The sequence below is a fragment of the Falco cherrug genome, chromosome 11 (genome assembly GCF_023634085.1).
Source record: "Falco cherrug isolate bFalChe1 chromosome 11, bFalChe1.pri, whole genome shotgun sequence".
In the NCBI taxonomy this organism is placed as follows: Eukaryota; Metazoa; Chordata; class Aves; order Falconiformes; family Falconidae; genus Falco; species Falco cherrug.
Genome location: NC_073707.1, coordinates 6,523,633 through 6,536,793, shown reverse-complemented (window position 1 = coordinate 6,536,793; position 13,161 = coordinate 6,523,633). Strand labels below are relative to the sequence as shown.

The 13,161-nt window shown below is 53.2% G+C and overlaps 1 protein-coding gene across 1 annotated transcript in view; it reads left to right on the top strand.

Moving 5' to 3' along the window:
• EPHB1 (EPH receptor B1) overlaps positions 1-11,869 on the top strand; it is an 85,988-nt gene extending 74,119 nt beyond the window's left edge. The window contains exons 15-17 of the mRNA XM_055723771.1: positions 8-163; positions 540-1,926; positions 11,490-11,869. Coding sequence (XP_055579746.1) covers positions 8-163; positions 540-648 — 265 coding nt within the window. The 3' untranslated portion in view covers positions 649-1,926; positions 11,490-11,869. The remainder of the gene's footprint in view (positions 1-7; positions 164-539; positions 1,927-11,489) is intronic.
• Positions 11,870-13,161: the final 1,292 nt, after the last annotated feature.

Sequence of the window (13,161 nt, the reverse complement as noted above, 5' to 3'; positions counted from 1 at the left end):
GTTGCAGGCCTTCTCAGCCCCTCCTCGACCGCTCCATCCCCGACTTCACTGCCTTTACCTCAGTAGATGACTGGCTGAGCGCTGTGAAGATGAGCCAGTACCGGGACAGCTTCCTGACCGCTGGCTTCACCTCCCTGCAGCTGGTTGCCCAGATGACATCCGAGTGAGTTGGGTGCCGTGCCAGGGCTGCCCAAAAGCTGGGTGCTGCCTGGGACGGGTTGGGGTTGCAGGGAGGTGGGAAGGTCAGTTCAAGGCACAAAGGAAGGGTGTGAGCATCCATCACACTGGTCAGCAGAAGCAACTGAGTCTGGAGGTGGCTGCGTTTGCCATCCAGGGGTTAGCGTGTGGGTGTCTCGCTGATCGGGGTCCCAGCTCGCCCCCAGTGATGCTCACAGGGCTGAGCTTGGGCTCTGTGGCTGTTCCTCTGCTGGAAGGTGTGGAGCAGCTGAGCTTACATCCCTCATCTCGCTTCAAGACAGCAAAACAGATGTAAAGCCCTCAGCTGCCCATTGATACTCCTCCATCTGTCTGCTTTCCAGAGACCTCCTGAGAATAGGGGTGACTTTGGCCGGGCACCAGAAGAAGATCCTGAACAGCGTCCAGTCCATGCGAGTACAGATGAGTCAATCTCCGACCTCGATGGCATGACATCCCTTGTTCAACGGGGAGGGGATGGGGAGGGCATGCAGCAGAGGGGCAGATGTGGGAGGGGAGGAACTGACGGGCGCTGCAGGGAGCATTTGGAGAGGTGCTGCCGCTGCCCGGGGACTGTGACCGCAGACGAAGGATGTTCCTGGGACTCATCTCTAACTGGTGACTTCCGTTCCTCACCAACAGAAGCACACTTACCAATGTCATGGGGAACAGCGTATAAATACATATAAATATGTACAAATCATATATTTAAAAAACAAAACAAACAAAAAAACCCAACACAAAAAACAATGAAGACAAACCAATGTGTGTTGGGGAAGCAAACCCAAACCCTAGAGACCAGACTCCAATCCCACCACCACTGAGCAGTGGTCAAAACTGAGAAGGAGGAAGGGGCTGTTGGGGAAGGGAGAGGCATGAGATGGAGCATCCCGTCCGGACAAACCACCTTCCTTTTCTTCTTTCACCCTCCCTCCCTGCCCTGGCTCTCCCTGCTCACCTCGCTCCCCTCTCTGCTCATGAACCGGGTGGAAGTGTCCTCAGACGTCTCCGCAGCTCCCTGCCATCCTACCCGGGTGCCACTCCGGCAACTACCAAAGGACTTCGCTGACCACTGCATGGGGGTTCCGACTCAGTCCAGTTAATGTCTTCATATTGAAGAAGAGATGTACCTTCAATAGAAAACCTTGGTTTGGTTTTGGTTTTTTTGGGTTTTTTTTCTCTTTTGCTTGCATTTTTTTTGCAAAAAGGAAAAAAAAGGATTAAAAAAAAAAAATAATCCATCCTGGAAAACAGAAAGAGGTGTTCCCGTGTGTGTGTGCGCTCGTGCGCGTGTGTACGTTGTCAACCTACCGTGGACTCACTGCTTGTCCATAACCGAAGATCACCGCTGACCCTGTGGCCAGCAGCCGGCCGGTTCCCAGCCCGGGGTGGGGGCGTGGGATTGTACCCGCAGCCCCCAGGAGCGGGAGGTAGCAGGGAATTACCCGGCGGCATAGCAAGTGCTCAGCCTCCTGCAAGCAGGGATGAGAGGATGCCAAGGGCCGGCCAGCGCGGCAGGGACAGGATGGGACCAGAGGAGCCGCCGCCTGGTTGTGACTGGGTTGGTGTCTGCTGGAGAAGGAGGAGAGATGCTCTGGGAAACAGACTGCTAAGGCCTCCAGAGCCTCGGCGATGCGCAGAAGATGGCTATGGAGAACTTTTTTTCCCCCCATCTTGTGGACCTGAGGATTTTGATATTGATTTACAGACTTAGTTTTCATGGCTTCAGAGGTAGGTCCATTTGTCTCATGTGCCTTTCTGTCCATCCGTCCGTCCTTCTCGGTATTTTTCTGCTCGCTTTCTTAAAGCCTCTCCCAGTGATTGTTTCCCTGTTTAATTTGTTTGTTTGTTTATTTGTTTTTTGTTTCACCATTGGTCTCCTTTGCAAATTGATCTAGTTAAAATCACTAGACGCGTGTCAGTGTTTACACAGAATATTGTAAGACTGGGCAATCTTAACATCCCTCTGTGGATCGCACTGAGAGTTTATCAAATGAATGAACTCTTAATAAGGCTTTTACTTAGATGATTGTGTGTGAGTTGTAATGATCCATCACCGTGCTCTTGCAGGCACCGTGCTGGCAGCAGGCAGCACCCATGTGGCAGGGGGAGCGGTGGTGCGGGCGGGCTGCCCAGCCGTGCCTCAAGGGCTGCCAGTTCTTGCCGTAATTTAGTGGTGTGGTGGCTCATACGTGTTGAGAAACTCTCCGTCCTCACACATCCATCCCCACCGTGGGGATGCCCCAGGGATGCCCCAAGTCCAGCTGTGCCGTGGGGATGCTCCACATCCATCCACACCATGGGATTGCTCCACATCCGTCTGCACCATCGGATTGCCCTACGTCCATCTATGCCACAGAGATGCCTCACCAGATTTGTTTGCTGCCACCGAACACAAAGGAACAAGCCCTTCCTCTGCCTGCTACCAGTGCCTGTCCTCATGTTCTGGGTGTGAGCATTGTCCCCCGTGCTGGGGCCCTGGGGGTGCTCTCTGGCTCGGGGGACCCCCGTGTGTCCCAGGGGAGCAGTGCTTGTTTTGGGAGGATGGCAGTTGACACCACCAGTAGATGAAGGACTGGTGATGGGGTGTTCTTGACACCTCCAATTTTATTTCTTTGAGTTGTCTAAGGAAGATGACCCACTGCTCTGCTGGAGAAGAGGAAGTAACAAGATGCAGGAATGAGCTTGTTTCAAATCACTGAACTTTCCCCAGAGAAAGAGGCAGAGAAAAACACCCCTTGTTTACAACAGCAGGGACTGCTCCTCATCCTGTCTGATAGACGATCGCTAATACCTCTTGGGATACTCATGGCCCAAATCTGTATTCCAGGATGTTGTCACACCGAATACAACATGCAGATGGAGTGGGTGCCGTGCATACTAATATGCCGCCTCACCACATTGATATTCGCCGGCAGTGAAGGATCCTTTGTGGGTTTTTTTATGATTTCTTTTTTATTAGAAGGAAGCTAAAGGCATTTAAAGAAACGAATGAGAGCGACACAGGCTAAATATCAAAACTCCACCTTTATGACTCCCCTGCTGCGTGTTGCCTGGTCGCGCAAGCACCTGTGAGGCAGCTGGTCCTGCAGCCCCGCTCAGCATCCTCTCTGCTCAGCACCCGGGGCTGGAAGGACGATGCGATGGCACCTTTTTAAACATAAAATCTTTAATATGAAGTGTTCAGTCTTGCCCATCCAACCCAGCAGACTGGGTACCCATGAGTGAATAAACCATGTTGTCCAGGTGCTCAGATGCTTTTGGAGATACAGAGTCCTCCTTTACGTCTTGGTTCAGTTTCCCGGGATGGACGATGCTCATCACTTCCCTGGCCCTCAGCTTGCTCATGCTGCCACACAGCTGTGGACGAAGTGCCGCTGCTCCCATGTGCATGGGAGGGTGGCTGCAGGCAGGTTTCTGGCTGGGGAGACAGTTGCGCTGCAGGCGTCGGTGTGGGAAGGAAACACATCTGGGCCCCAGGACTGCTGCCGATGGAGCAGGGAGAGGCGGAGTGGCACGGTGTTTGCACAGCGCAGGGAATGGGAGGGTTCACCCTGACCTCTTAAAACTTGTGGGATGCCTTCCAAACCCTCGTTACACCCTGATGATGGCTAACTCAGCCCGGCACTCGCCCACTCTTCTTTTTGGCTGGAAGGCAAGGAAAAACGGGGCTGCGGTGTGAGTTGAGGGCTGTGTCGGGTCTAGCCTCATGCAGTCTCTCCCATGCTCCGTGGGCTGGGTGAAGATGCTGATGCCATCATCCTTGGAGGTGATGCCTTCCAGACCACTCTCAGCCCCAGAGAAGTTTCGTGCACCACCCAAATCTCACCCATAGGGAGATCAGCAGGAGGTCAGGGTGGCAAGTCCCCTCAAGAGGTGACATGTGGCCGCACCAGTGCCCATTGGCAATACCAGGGCTGTTGGTCTTTCCACCTTGATGCTTTTTCCCAGCTGGCCAACATCTGATGCCTCCTGTGCTGTGGTGTGGCAAGTGATTTCCATATCCCACTTCTTCTAACCCGTTCTCTCCGCAAAGGTGGCATCTCTGCCTCGTGCTGGGTCAGCAGGGTGAGTCCACCAGCAGTGGCTCAGGGACCTGGAGACATCCCCTCCAGGGTCATGCGAGAGCCCAGCAGCAGGCTGATGGTGCTCAGGGCTGAACAAGGAGACTGAAGGTGGTGCAAACAGCTCCCCTGGGTGATGAGCTGGCCAAGGAGGTCCCCGTCAAGATGATACCTGAGGGAGGGCCACCGCCTCTCCTGCCTTTCAGTAAAAGGCATTTCATCCCAAAGGGAAGATTTCACCAAAAGCTGTCAGTTTTCTATCTGATGGAAAACAAAGGGGAAAGTGCAAAACAGTAATGTTTGATTTTTGCTTTTTCTGGAAAAAAAAAACCCCAAACATAAAAAATTCAGAACACTTCTAACAGACCATTTTACTTCTTTAGAGCTTGCTCTTTCAAGGAAAAGGTGTTTCACAACCTGGGAAACTTTACTGTCCAGGAGTGACAGCGTCATCCCTGTCTGGCCATGACAGCGGAGTTGTGTGTCTTTGGACTGGCCCTTCTTTTCCTTTCTCAGATGCCAAGGAGGAGGCTTTTGCTGGAGTAGGAGGTGCAGGGCACCATCGAAGAGGTGCTGATTAAGTCAAGGCTGTCTGCCAATATTTGCTTCTCTGCATCAACAGGAGACTCCTGGGCCCTTGGCAATAGCTGTGTGACTGCACTGTCCAGGTCATTTAAGAAGTCTCCTGCATTAGTGATGTCATGGAGAAGTGGTCGAGATGCTCTGGCTTTGCCCTGTGCAGAGACGGGGTGTGAAGCTGCAGGCAGCGGTGGGACCTGAGGCAGGAGGCTGTCTCTTACAGCTACTGCTGTGTTTCTGTGGACTGAGGAGTGATGCAGGTTTGGATCCGTTAGGTGCTTTGCCAACACTGAGGGGCTCTGCCAAATGTGGGAAAGAACCAGTGAAAAAAAAGAAGAAAAATGAAGTCGCTAACTGTGGTCTAAAAATGGAAGCTCCCGTTTCACACCTGATCAGTGCTGTGGTTGGTGTTGGAGTTCCTTTCTTCAATCCCAAAGGGAAAGGGATAGCTCAAAAATTTCTTTAACACCCCCCCCCCCTTCCCCCAAAGTTTTGATTTGCACAGAAATAAAAAGAAGAAATAGGCATTTCTGATCAAAGTGAACGCACCCCACAGACCTTTCCTCCAGGCTGGGTTTCATCCATCATACAGGGTTCTGGTGGGTTCATCTGCCATGTACTAGTTCTGGGAGGTGCCCTTTGCTGGGGGACCCCACCGGGACGGATCCTGGCCCCTGGCCACCTCTGCTAGTGGAAACACGGCTGTGATTCCTTGCTCCTCTGGCTGCATCCCATCTCTGCACTGCACGGAGATGTGGCCACTCGCCCAGGTCACCTCTGAGTGAGCCCACCTCACGCTCACCCTGATCCCATCCTTTCAGGGAAGCGTTTTGCAGTTGTCAGCTTCTCTACGTTTCTATGGCAACTGCAAAAACCTCAGCCCTTTTGTGTCCTTTTTAGGTTGTTTTTTTTTTGTGTCTCTGTCAGCTTTGTCTTTTTTGCATGTGGCGTTACATCAAAAAAGGGATTTTTGCTACAAAAACCCTTCTCTAAGCTTGGGCCATGGTCTTGGTGTGAGAACCGATGGGTGAGATGGTCACGTCTGGACTGGGTGTTGCCAGCTGGCCTCACATTGCCCCCTCCTGCGTCCGTCCTCCGGTGCCAGCCCTGCTGTGTTGCTCCCCTCATCCCCCCACCAAAATCCCCCTTGGCAATTCAGCTGCATTGTTTCCCCCTGGGCTTTGCCCTGTCTTTTATACAGCCCCATCCCTGGCGGGCTGTGCCATGCACGATGGAGGAGGCAGCAGCAGCAGCAGCTTTCTCAATAGCAGTAATTAAAATGAGATGTTGTGCCACTGCAAGCGAAGGTGAACTCAGCCACTCGCACATCCAAGGCAAGAGGGAGCTTTTGAATGTGGAAGAGCAGAACGTATTAATAGCATTATTATGTGCCTCTTTCTAGGAAAAAAAAAAGGAGTGTATTTTACGCCATTTAATGACCTTCGAATTAACAGTTCTTTGAAAGCACTTATGTATATTTAATTTTAAATGTTGCTGCAAGTCAGAGCAGGGCTTGCGATGAAAACAGCAGGCAGCTGGTTTTTAAATAAGACCGACAGACCATTATTTCTGAGCCTGTCAGCTTTTGGTGCTTGTAGTGCTCCTTCCCCTAGGAGAAAACAGGGCTGTCGACCCCCCGTCCCCCTTCCCTTCTCCTCCCTCTGCTCCAGGAACTCCCTGCACACAAGCCCGAGCCCCGCGGGATCTCTCCTCTTCTGCTTTCTGCTCTTCTGCAGGGCGATGGCGTCTTCCCGATGAGCTGGTGTGGAGGATGCTGCTCCGGGCTGTTTGATTCGGAGCGAGGGAAGGGTTGTTTTGGGGCTGGTTTGCAGAGGTCTTGTCGATAAAGCTGTTGCATCCCTGCCTGCATCCCTGCCTGCCATCCGAGGACATCCTTGTGGGAGCCAGGCGAGCATCACAGCTGGCCCATGGCCCAGAGTAGGTCATTGGGCATCATCTATGAAGGTTTATTTTTGCATCACCACCACCTTTGTTTTGTGATGGGGATAGATACATTTGCTTTCGTTAGGGTCTGAATTAAGGCTTTTGCCTTTGATCCATAAAAGCTGCCGATACATTTGAGCCACTCTCTGTTCACTTGGAAATCATTGCACCTAAACATTGAATTTGACTTTAAAAAAAAAAAAAAGAAAGGATCAATCAGTTTCTTAGATGAGGAATGGATTTACAGACCCTGTGGCAGATTTTCAAGCTCTCGGAAGCATTAACATCGCTCCAAGGCCACCTGTCCTTGTTAAAGTGCAGATGGAAATGCGGGTGGTTGGGGCCGGGGTTTCACATCCCGCCTGTGCACTCATCCAGGTGCTGTGTGTCTCCTGCTCCCGTAACGTCCCCTCTGCATGGGGAGCTGCAGGGGGTTGTTTAATGCCTGTGTCATCATCTCCTTTGGTGCCTCTTCTATGAAAGATCCTGCCAGGGTGAATGCTGATCTAATTACAGCTTGGGTGCCTTCCAGATTATTTTCAAAGAGCCTGAAGGAGACCTCTGGTACTTCCCAGTGAGTCTCCTCTCAATTTTGGAACAGCCAGAAACTTCTTGAGCGATGACAGAGGAGAAGCAAAGTCCACACCGATGGGACCCCCGTAGCGAGTTGTTTCATCCCATCGGTGGTTTCTCCATTGCTCCTGTTCTAGCTTATGTTTTCCATAGGATTAGTTTAGGTTGGAAGGGACCTGTCAAGGTCATCTAGTCTAACCCTCCTGCCCAGGGGGAATGGCTGTGCCTGTCCCAGCTGAGCTCAGCCTCCTCCAGACCCTGTCTCTGGGAGGTGTGAGAGCTGCTGTCATGTTGCGCTCTCCCATTTTTATGCCCTTGGGCTTTGATTCTGCATCTGTGTCTCAGGGAGGTCCCCTGGCTCGTGTCCATGTCGTTGGACCCTGATGGGCTGTGTTGCTATCCCAGGATTGGGCATGGAAAGGAGAGCGGGCATGGCTGCTCTGGTCAGGAGAGGGCCTCGTCTGCTTTTTATGGTGGAAGGGGATGTGAGGTGGGAACCAGGCACTGCCTTTGGGGACTGTAAGTATCCAAGGCATTAAATCTCATCTCTTGGCTCATGTCAAAGAAGTAGATCGGTGCTGGGGAGGAGAGCACATCTGCCTATGGTGACCATGGTGCCCTTCATCTGGGCCTTTCTGGATTGTCAGAGCTGCTCTGGGGACGGTGTCCCAGGGCTATCCATCCACTTTCTCTGGCTGTCCTCCGTGGAACAGCATCGTGAACATCCCTCCAGCCTAGGCACAGCTGCCCGCTCCCTCCCCATCAGTGGCTGAGCTTCTCCGCTACTTCTGCTCTCCTTCCTCTGGCCGCTGGCATTTAAAACGCCGTGAAGCCCTTGGCTGCCCGTCCCCTGCTGCAGCGGCTGGTTGAGGGGTGTCACCGGGTCCCGGCAGACCCTGACACACAGACAGCAAGCGGCGGGGAAGCCAGCTGCATTGCTGGGCGAGGTGACCGTGGATGGGGTGGCCCTGCTGGTGGCAGAGGCAGGATGGTGCTGAGGGCTCCTGGCCCATCTCTGGAGGGGAGGTGCTGGAGGAGGTTAATCTGAACAAACCAGCCGCCTGAATTTTAAGTGGATTAGCTGAACTCCGTTTGTTCCCAAAACAGATGTGCCCTTTTGGGGCAGATGTGGAAGTGGATTAGGCAAAAATCTACTTAAGGCTGCGTTAATTCTAGATAAGTGTAGGGGATTAATGCCTATCCACTTAAAAAAATTAATTGGAGTGAACTTTTCTCTGTGTCCCCAAGTAAACAAGGCTCAGCAGCTTTCCCCGTCCACCAGCCCCAGCTGTGGCTTTCCTTTCTCTGCTCTCCCAGCCCCACATGGTGCCCAGGAGCTGACGTTGCAGTGCGGGTGAACCTGCTCCTCTCTTGATGATTATCCTCAGGGGTCTCATTAGGCAATTGAACCCTAGCGTGAAGGTAGGGGAGGGAGGGCAGGAAAATTACGGTTGCCATCAGTGCAATTATCAATGCTAATTAGCACCAAGCGGGGCTGACGGTGGGAGGTGCAGACCATGCCAAGTGCTGTCTAAGGAGCAAGGTGAGCCTCGCGTCAGAAACGTGGGCTGGGGCCTTGCGGGGGCTTCATGGACAGGTGGCTGCCAAATGTGCCCACTTCAGTTTGTTTATTTTTCCCCACCACACTTTGGGTGAACTTCTTCCAGATTCCCCAGCCTAAATATTTGGGGGGGGGGGGGGGAGGTCCACAGCCAGAGGCTGCTGGCAGTCGGGGGCTCAGCCTCCCGCCTTCAGGCTGGGGTTAGTGCCCAGGCAGCAGCGCTGTGTCCCGACCGTGGTGGTGCGTGGATGGGGACGGGGCCCTGGGAGACCCCTGCCCCGCTGTCCCAGGGGAGCGGTGGTGAGGGTGAGGTGTGACTCCCCTTTGCAGAAGGGCTGGGTGAGGGCAGCGGCTGGGCCATGCACGGGGAGGCCGTGCAGGAGCCTTTGGTGATACGGGGATGGCTTTGGGGCGCTCCCAGAGCTGGGGGCAGCTCTGCGCGTGCCTCCATCCCGTTCCCGCTCCCACCTGCTGCTCCCCTTTTCCACGGCAGCGCTCGGGAACGCAGCTGGGTTTGCAGTGCTATCCATCCTTTGATCGCTTCGGGTATTTGCGGTTCTGCCCAGGCTGCCCCATTCCCATGGGAGTGGAAGGGGAGAGCGCCCCAGGGCCAGCACGCTGCCTGCACCCCAACCACACCGTTTGCTCCCCTACGGCCGCGCTGGTGCTGATAACACCTTCCCTTATGGGATGCCTTCTCATCTCAGGAACGTGGCCTTTTTATTGCTGTTTGTGTGACACCAACACTTACAGGCTGAGATCAACGCCCTCCATGCCACGCTGCTTTGCAGGGGCTCCCATGCTGAAGCACGGGGAGGAGGGTGTGCAGTGTGGGGGGTGATTCGGTGGCTGCATACCTGGGGGATGCTGGACCGTGCTGCCCCCTCCCTGTCCTCCCCCAGCTGCTCATGACCTGTCCCTCAGGTCCTTTGGAGTCGATCCTTTGGGATCGGCCCAAATCATCGGTAGCTGCTCCCAGATCATTTTTGCCAGGACGAAGGGGTGAGCTGCAGGCGCCGTGGCAGAGCTGCCCCACCAGCCACCCTGCCAGGGAAGGCGCAGGCTCCCCAGGGCATTGCAAACCCCCAAACCCTTCCTGGCCCCGCTGCAGCCGGGCGGGTTGGGTGGCTGTGGCTGAATGAGCTGGGAAAGGCCACGGGGGAAGGCGGTGGCAGAGCCGGGAGCAGCGCCCGCGGCCGGAGCCATCGCTCGGCTTCAGCTTTAATGTGGCCAAACCTGCAGCTGATATAAATCACCGTCACCCCACCGACCTGGGTGCAACCACCTTGATTTACGCCGGTCCCCGAGGACCTGCCCGGCTCAGCAGCGTGTTCAGCGTCGTCTGCTGTGCCCTGCATCTGCTGCCTTTTGTAAAACATTATTGGAACTTCTGTTGTCGATTTTTTTTCCAGCCGTTTAGCTGTTCTGCTCCCATTAACATTAATGGGAGCTGTGAGACCCAGTCTCCAAGCGAGGCACTGAAAATGGACCCCAGTGCATAAGAAATGCACAGTGATATCTTTTCCCCCAGTTGAAGCTCTTTTTTCTTTTTTTTTTTTTTTTTTGTTTTTAAGATAATCTCAATTTCTCTTATTCTTTCTCCCCTGCCCCTTTTTCTGCCAAACACTAAATTACTAAATAAAAGTTTCATTACTACCTGGGTTTGCTAAAAAAACTATTTTCATTCAGGAGAATGATGAATTTTAATAGGACTGAAATGTCAGACACAGCTGGAGTTGTTTTTTGAAAGCATTGGTGTATTTGGAGAGGCAGAGAGACGCCCAGCAATAATTAACACCAGTGAGCCCCAGTTATTGGTGGCCCAGCAAAGGGACACAGCGGTCAATTGCTTTGTTATTTAATGTGGCACCTTTATGTTTCCAAGGTGCAATTGTATATTAAAAGCATCTTTGCCTCTATGAAATGGCTAAATAATGGGATTTTGCTGCTGCGCGGCACTTCTTGGTTGCAGGGAGAGAAGGAGGCGCTCCTGGGGCTGCTCTTCTGGTTCGGAGAGCTTCTGACTTCCCCCCCAGCAGCAGCGAAAAATGGCTATTTTTTTGTTTTACATTGGAAAAAGTGATTTCATGGTGCCTGGTAGTTTGCTTTCGCTTTAGACCGGGGGGATGCTCATATTGCAGGGTGGGGCATGGGGAACATCTTCACTGCTGGGGGACATGGTAACTCTCCCACCCCCAAAGTCAAGTCTCAGCCTCTGCTCTCTGAAGCATCTCGGCTTCACAAAGAAACACGTCTCTTCCATTCTTTTTTTTTTCCCCTGAGGAAAAATTGAGAGCTTTCAGTGAAATCATCACTTTTCTGACAGCATATTAATTAATCGCTGCTTTTTGTGGGTTGGTTTTTAGTTTTGGTTTGGGTTGTTTTTTTTTTAGAGAGGCTGTATCTGTCGTGAGAAGTCTTTGGGTTTCGCTGGGTGCAGAACTCACCGGCCGGGTTGTGGCGGGTCCCAGTTGCGAAGGAGCAGCCTGTGTTTTTGGGGAGGTGCACCATCTCCCGGCACAGGACGTGTTTATTCTCACCCGCTTTTTGTTTCCCTCCCTCTTGCCTTGCAGGGGCGTTGAGTCCAGCATTGCAGCCGGGCAGCAGCACCAGAGAGGGGATTGACACCGGTCCCCAGGGACCGCTCCCCCCACCTCCCTGCCACCATGAGATGATGCTGATCCGGGAGGTGTCCACAGTGCCCCGGCAGCCCTGTCCCCCCCGAGCCGCGGCGTGCCCTGGGCCAGCCAGCCGTACCCTGTCCTGTACATAACCAGTGAGATGTCTGTAAAAGATTTCAACCCTTGTAATTTTTTTTGCCCTCCTCCCCCCACCCCTCCCCAGCCTTCCACCAATTTGTTGATTGTGTTGAAATTGTCAGAGTTTGTAACAGTAACTTTCAGAGAATATTGTACTAAAGAGAAAATTGCACTCAATAAAAATGATGAAATAAGCCCGATCCCTCTCCTTCCTCTTCCCAGGGGTAGCCTTTCTGCTGCCGGTTTCTCTTCAGCTTGGAGCTGGGTGAATATTTGCCATGAATATTCATTTGGGGAACTGGCAGTGCTCCATCGCTCCTTGACTTACCTCGAATTTTGATGTCTATCAGATTTGGCTCTCTGGTTTGTAAATGAAGTGACTTTATTCTCGGCGATCCCTATCAGAGTTTGCTTGCTGCGGAAAGCCAGGAGAAGGAATTTTCTTGGCACGGGTTTTTCCGCGAAGTACGTTTCAAAGCCCTCATGTGCAATCGCTCAGAGAAGCCACGCTGGAAGCACTGACTGGGATGAAAATGCCGTCTGCACTGGGGGAGCGTGGCGGCTCCTGGCTTCCCCTGTCTTGCTGGAGCCTGTCCGTTGAGAGGCCGTGCTCAGCTTGAACCTGGTTGCCTGAAGGATTACTGTAAATGATGGCATGACAATGGATTCTTCCTTTTGCATCAGCTACACTCGGGCATTTTATCCAGCGGGGACCCCACAGCCCATCCAGGTGATGCCACCTGAGGGCAGCTGACCCCGCTGGCGCTGGGTGACCCCAGGGAGCAGTGTCCGGCTGGCGGCGAGGGCTAAAACGGGAACGTTTTGTAAAGGGATAGGTCTAGAAATACGCAACGACCCCAGGTGTCTGGGGTTCAGAAAGCGGAGCTGCTGCTGAGAGGGCTTTGGAGATGGGGGTGCGGGCTTCCCATGGCCCGTGCTGTTGGGGCGATCTTACAGGGAGGGAGGCGGCCGCTGGTTCCACCGCAGCTGGGGCTGGCACGTCCCCCCGTGCCCTGCTGCCCTGTCATCTCAGATCAGCCGTATTGCTGATGCGGGGCTTTCTCACGCCTGCTGTCGGGAGGTCTCTGACTTCTTGCTGGTCTCCAGGGCCATTAATTGCTGGGGGGAGGGGGGTACTTTAGGGGGTTTTGAGCAAGTGAGTTCCACGTGCTCGCAGTGACGGCTCCAGGTCCCTGCAGGCAGGACTCTGCTGCCCTGGGCTCACACGCACAGTGAGCTTTGCCTCACGCTGTACGCAGGGGAAGAATGGCAACTCCAGAGTAACTGGGGTTTTGGATGTTTTGGGGAATTTTTATTTATTTTTTTTTTTTCCAAGCCCATCTTGACAAATGAAACCAGAAGTGCCTCTGCCATAAAAATCCAGCCTCCTGGCAGGTCTTCGGACATGCAAGATGCAAACAGGCAGCGGCTGATGGAGGGCAGAGCTGAAATTGTTTGTGTGTATTAAGTTGAGTAGATACTTGAT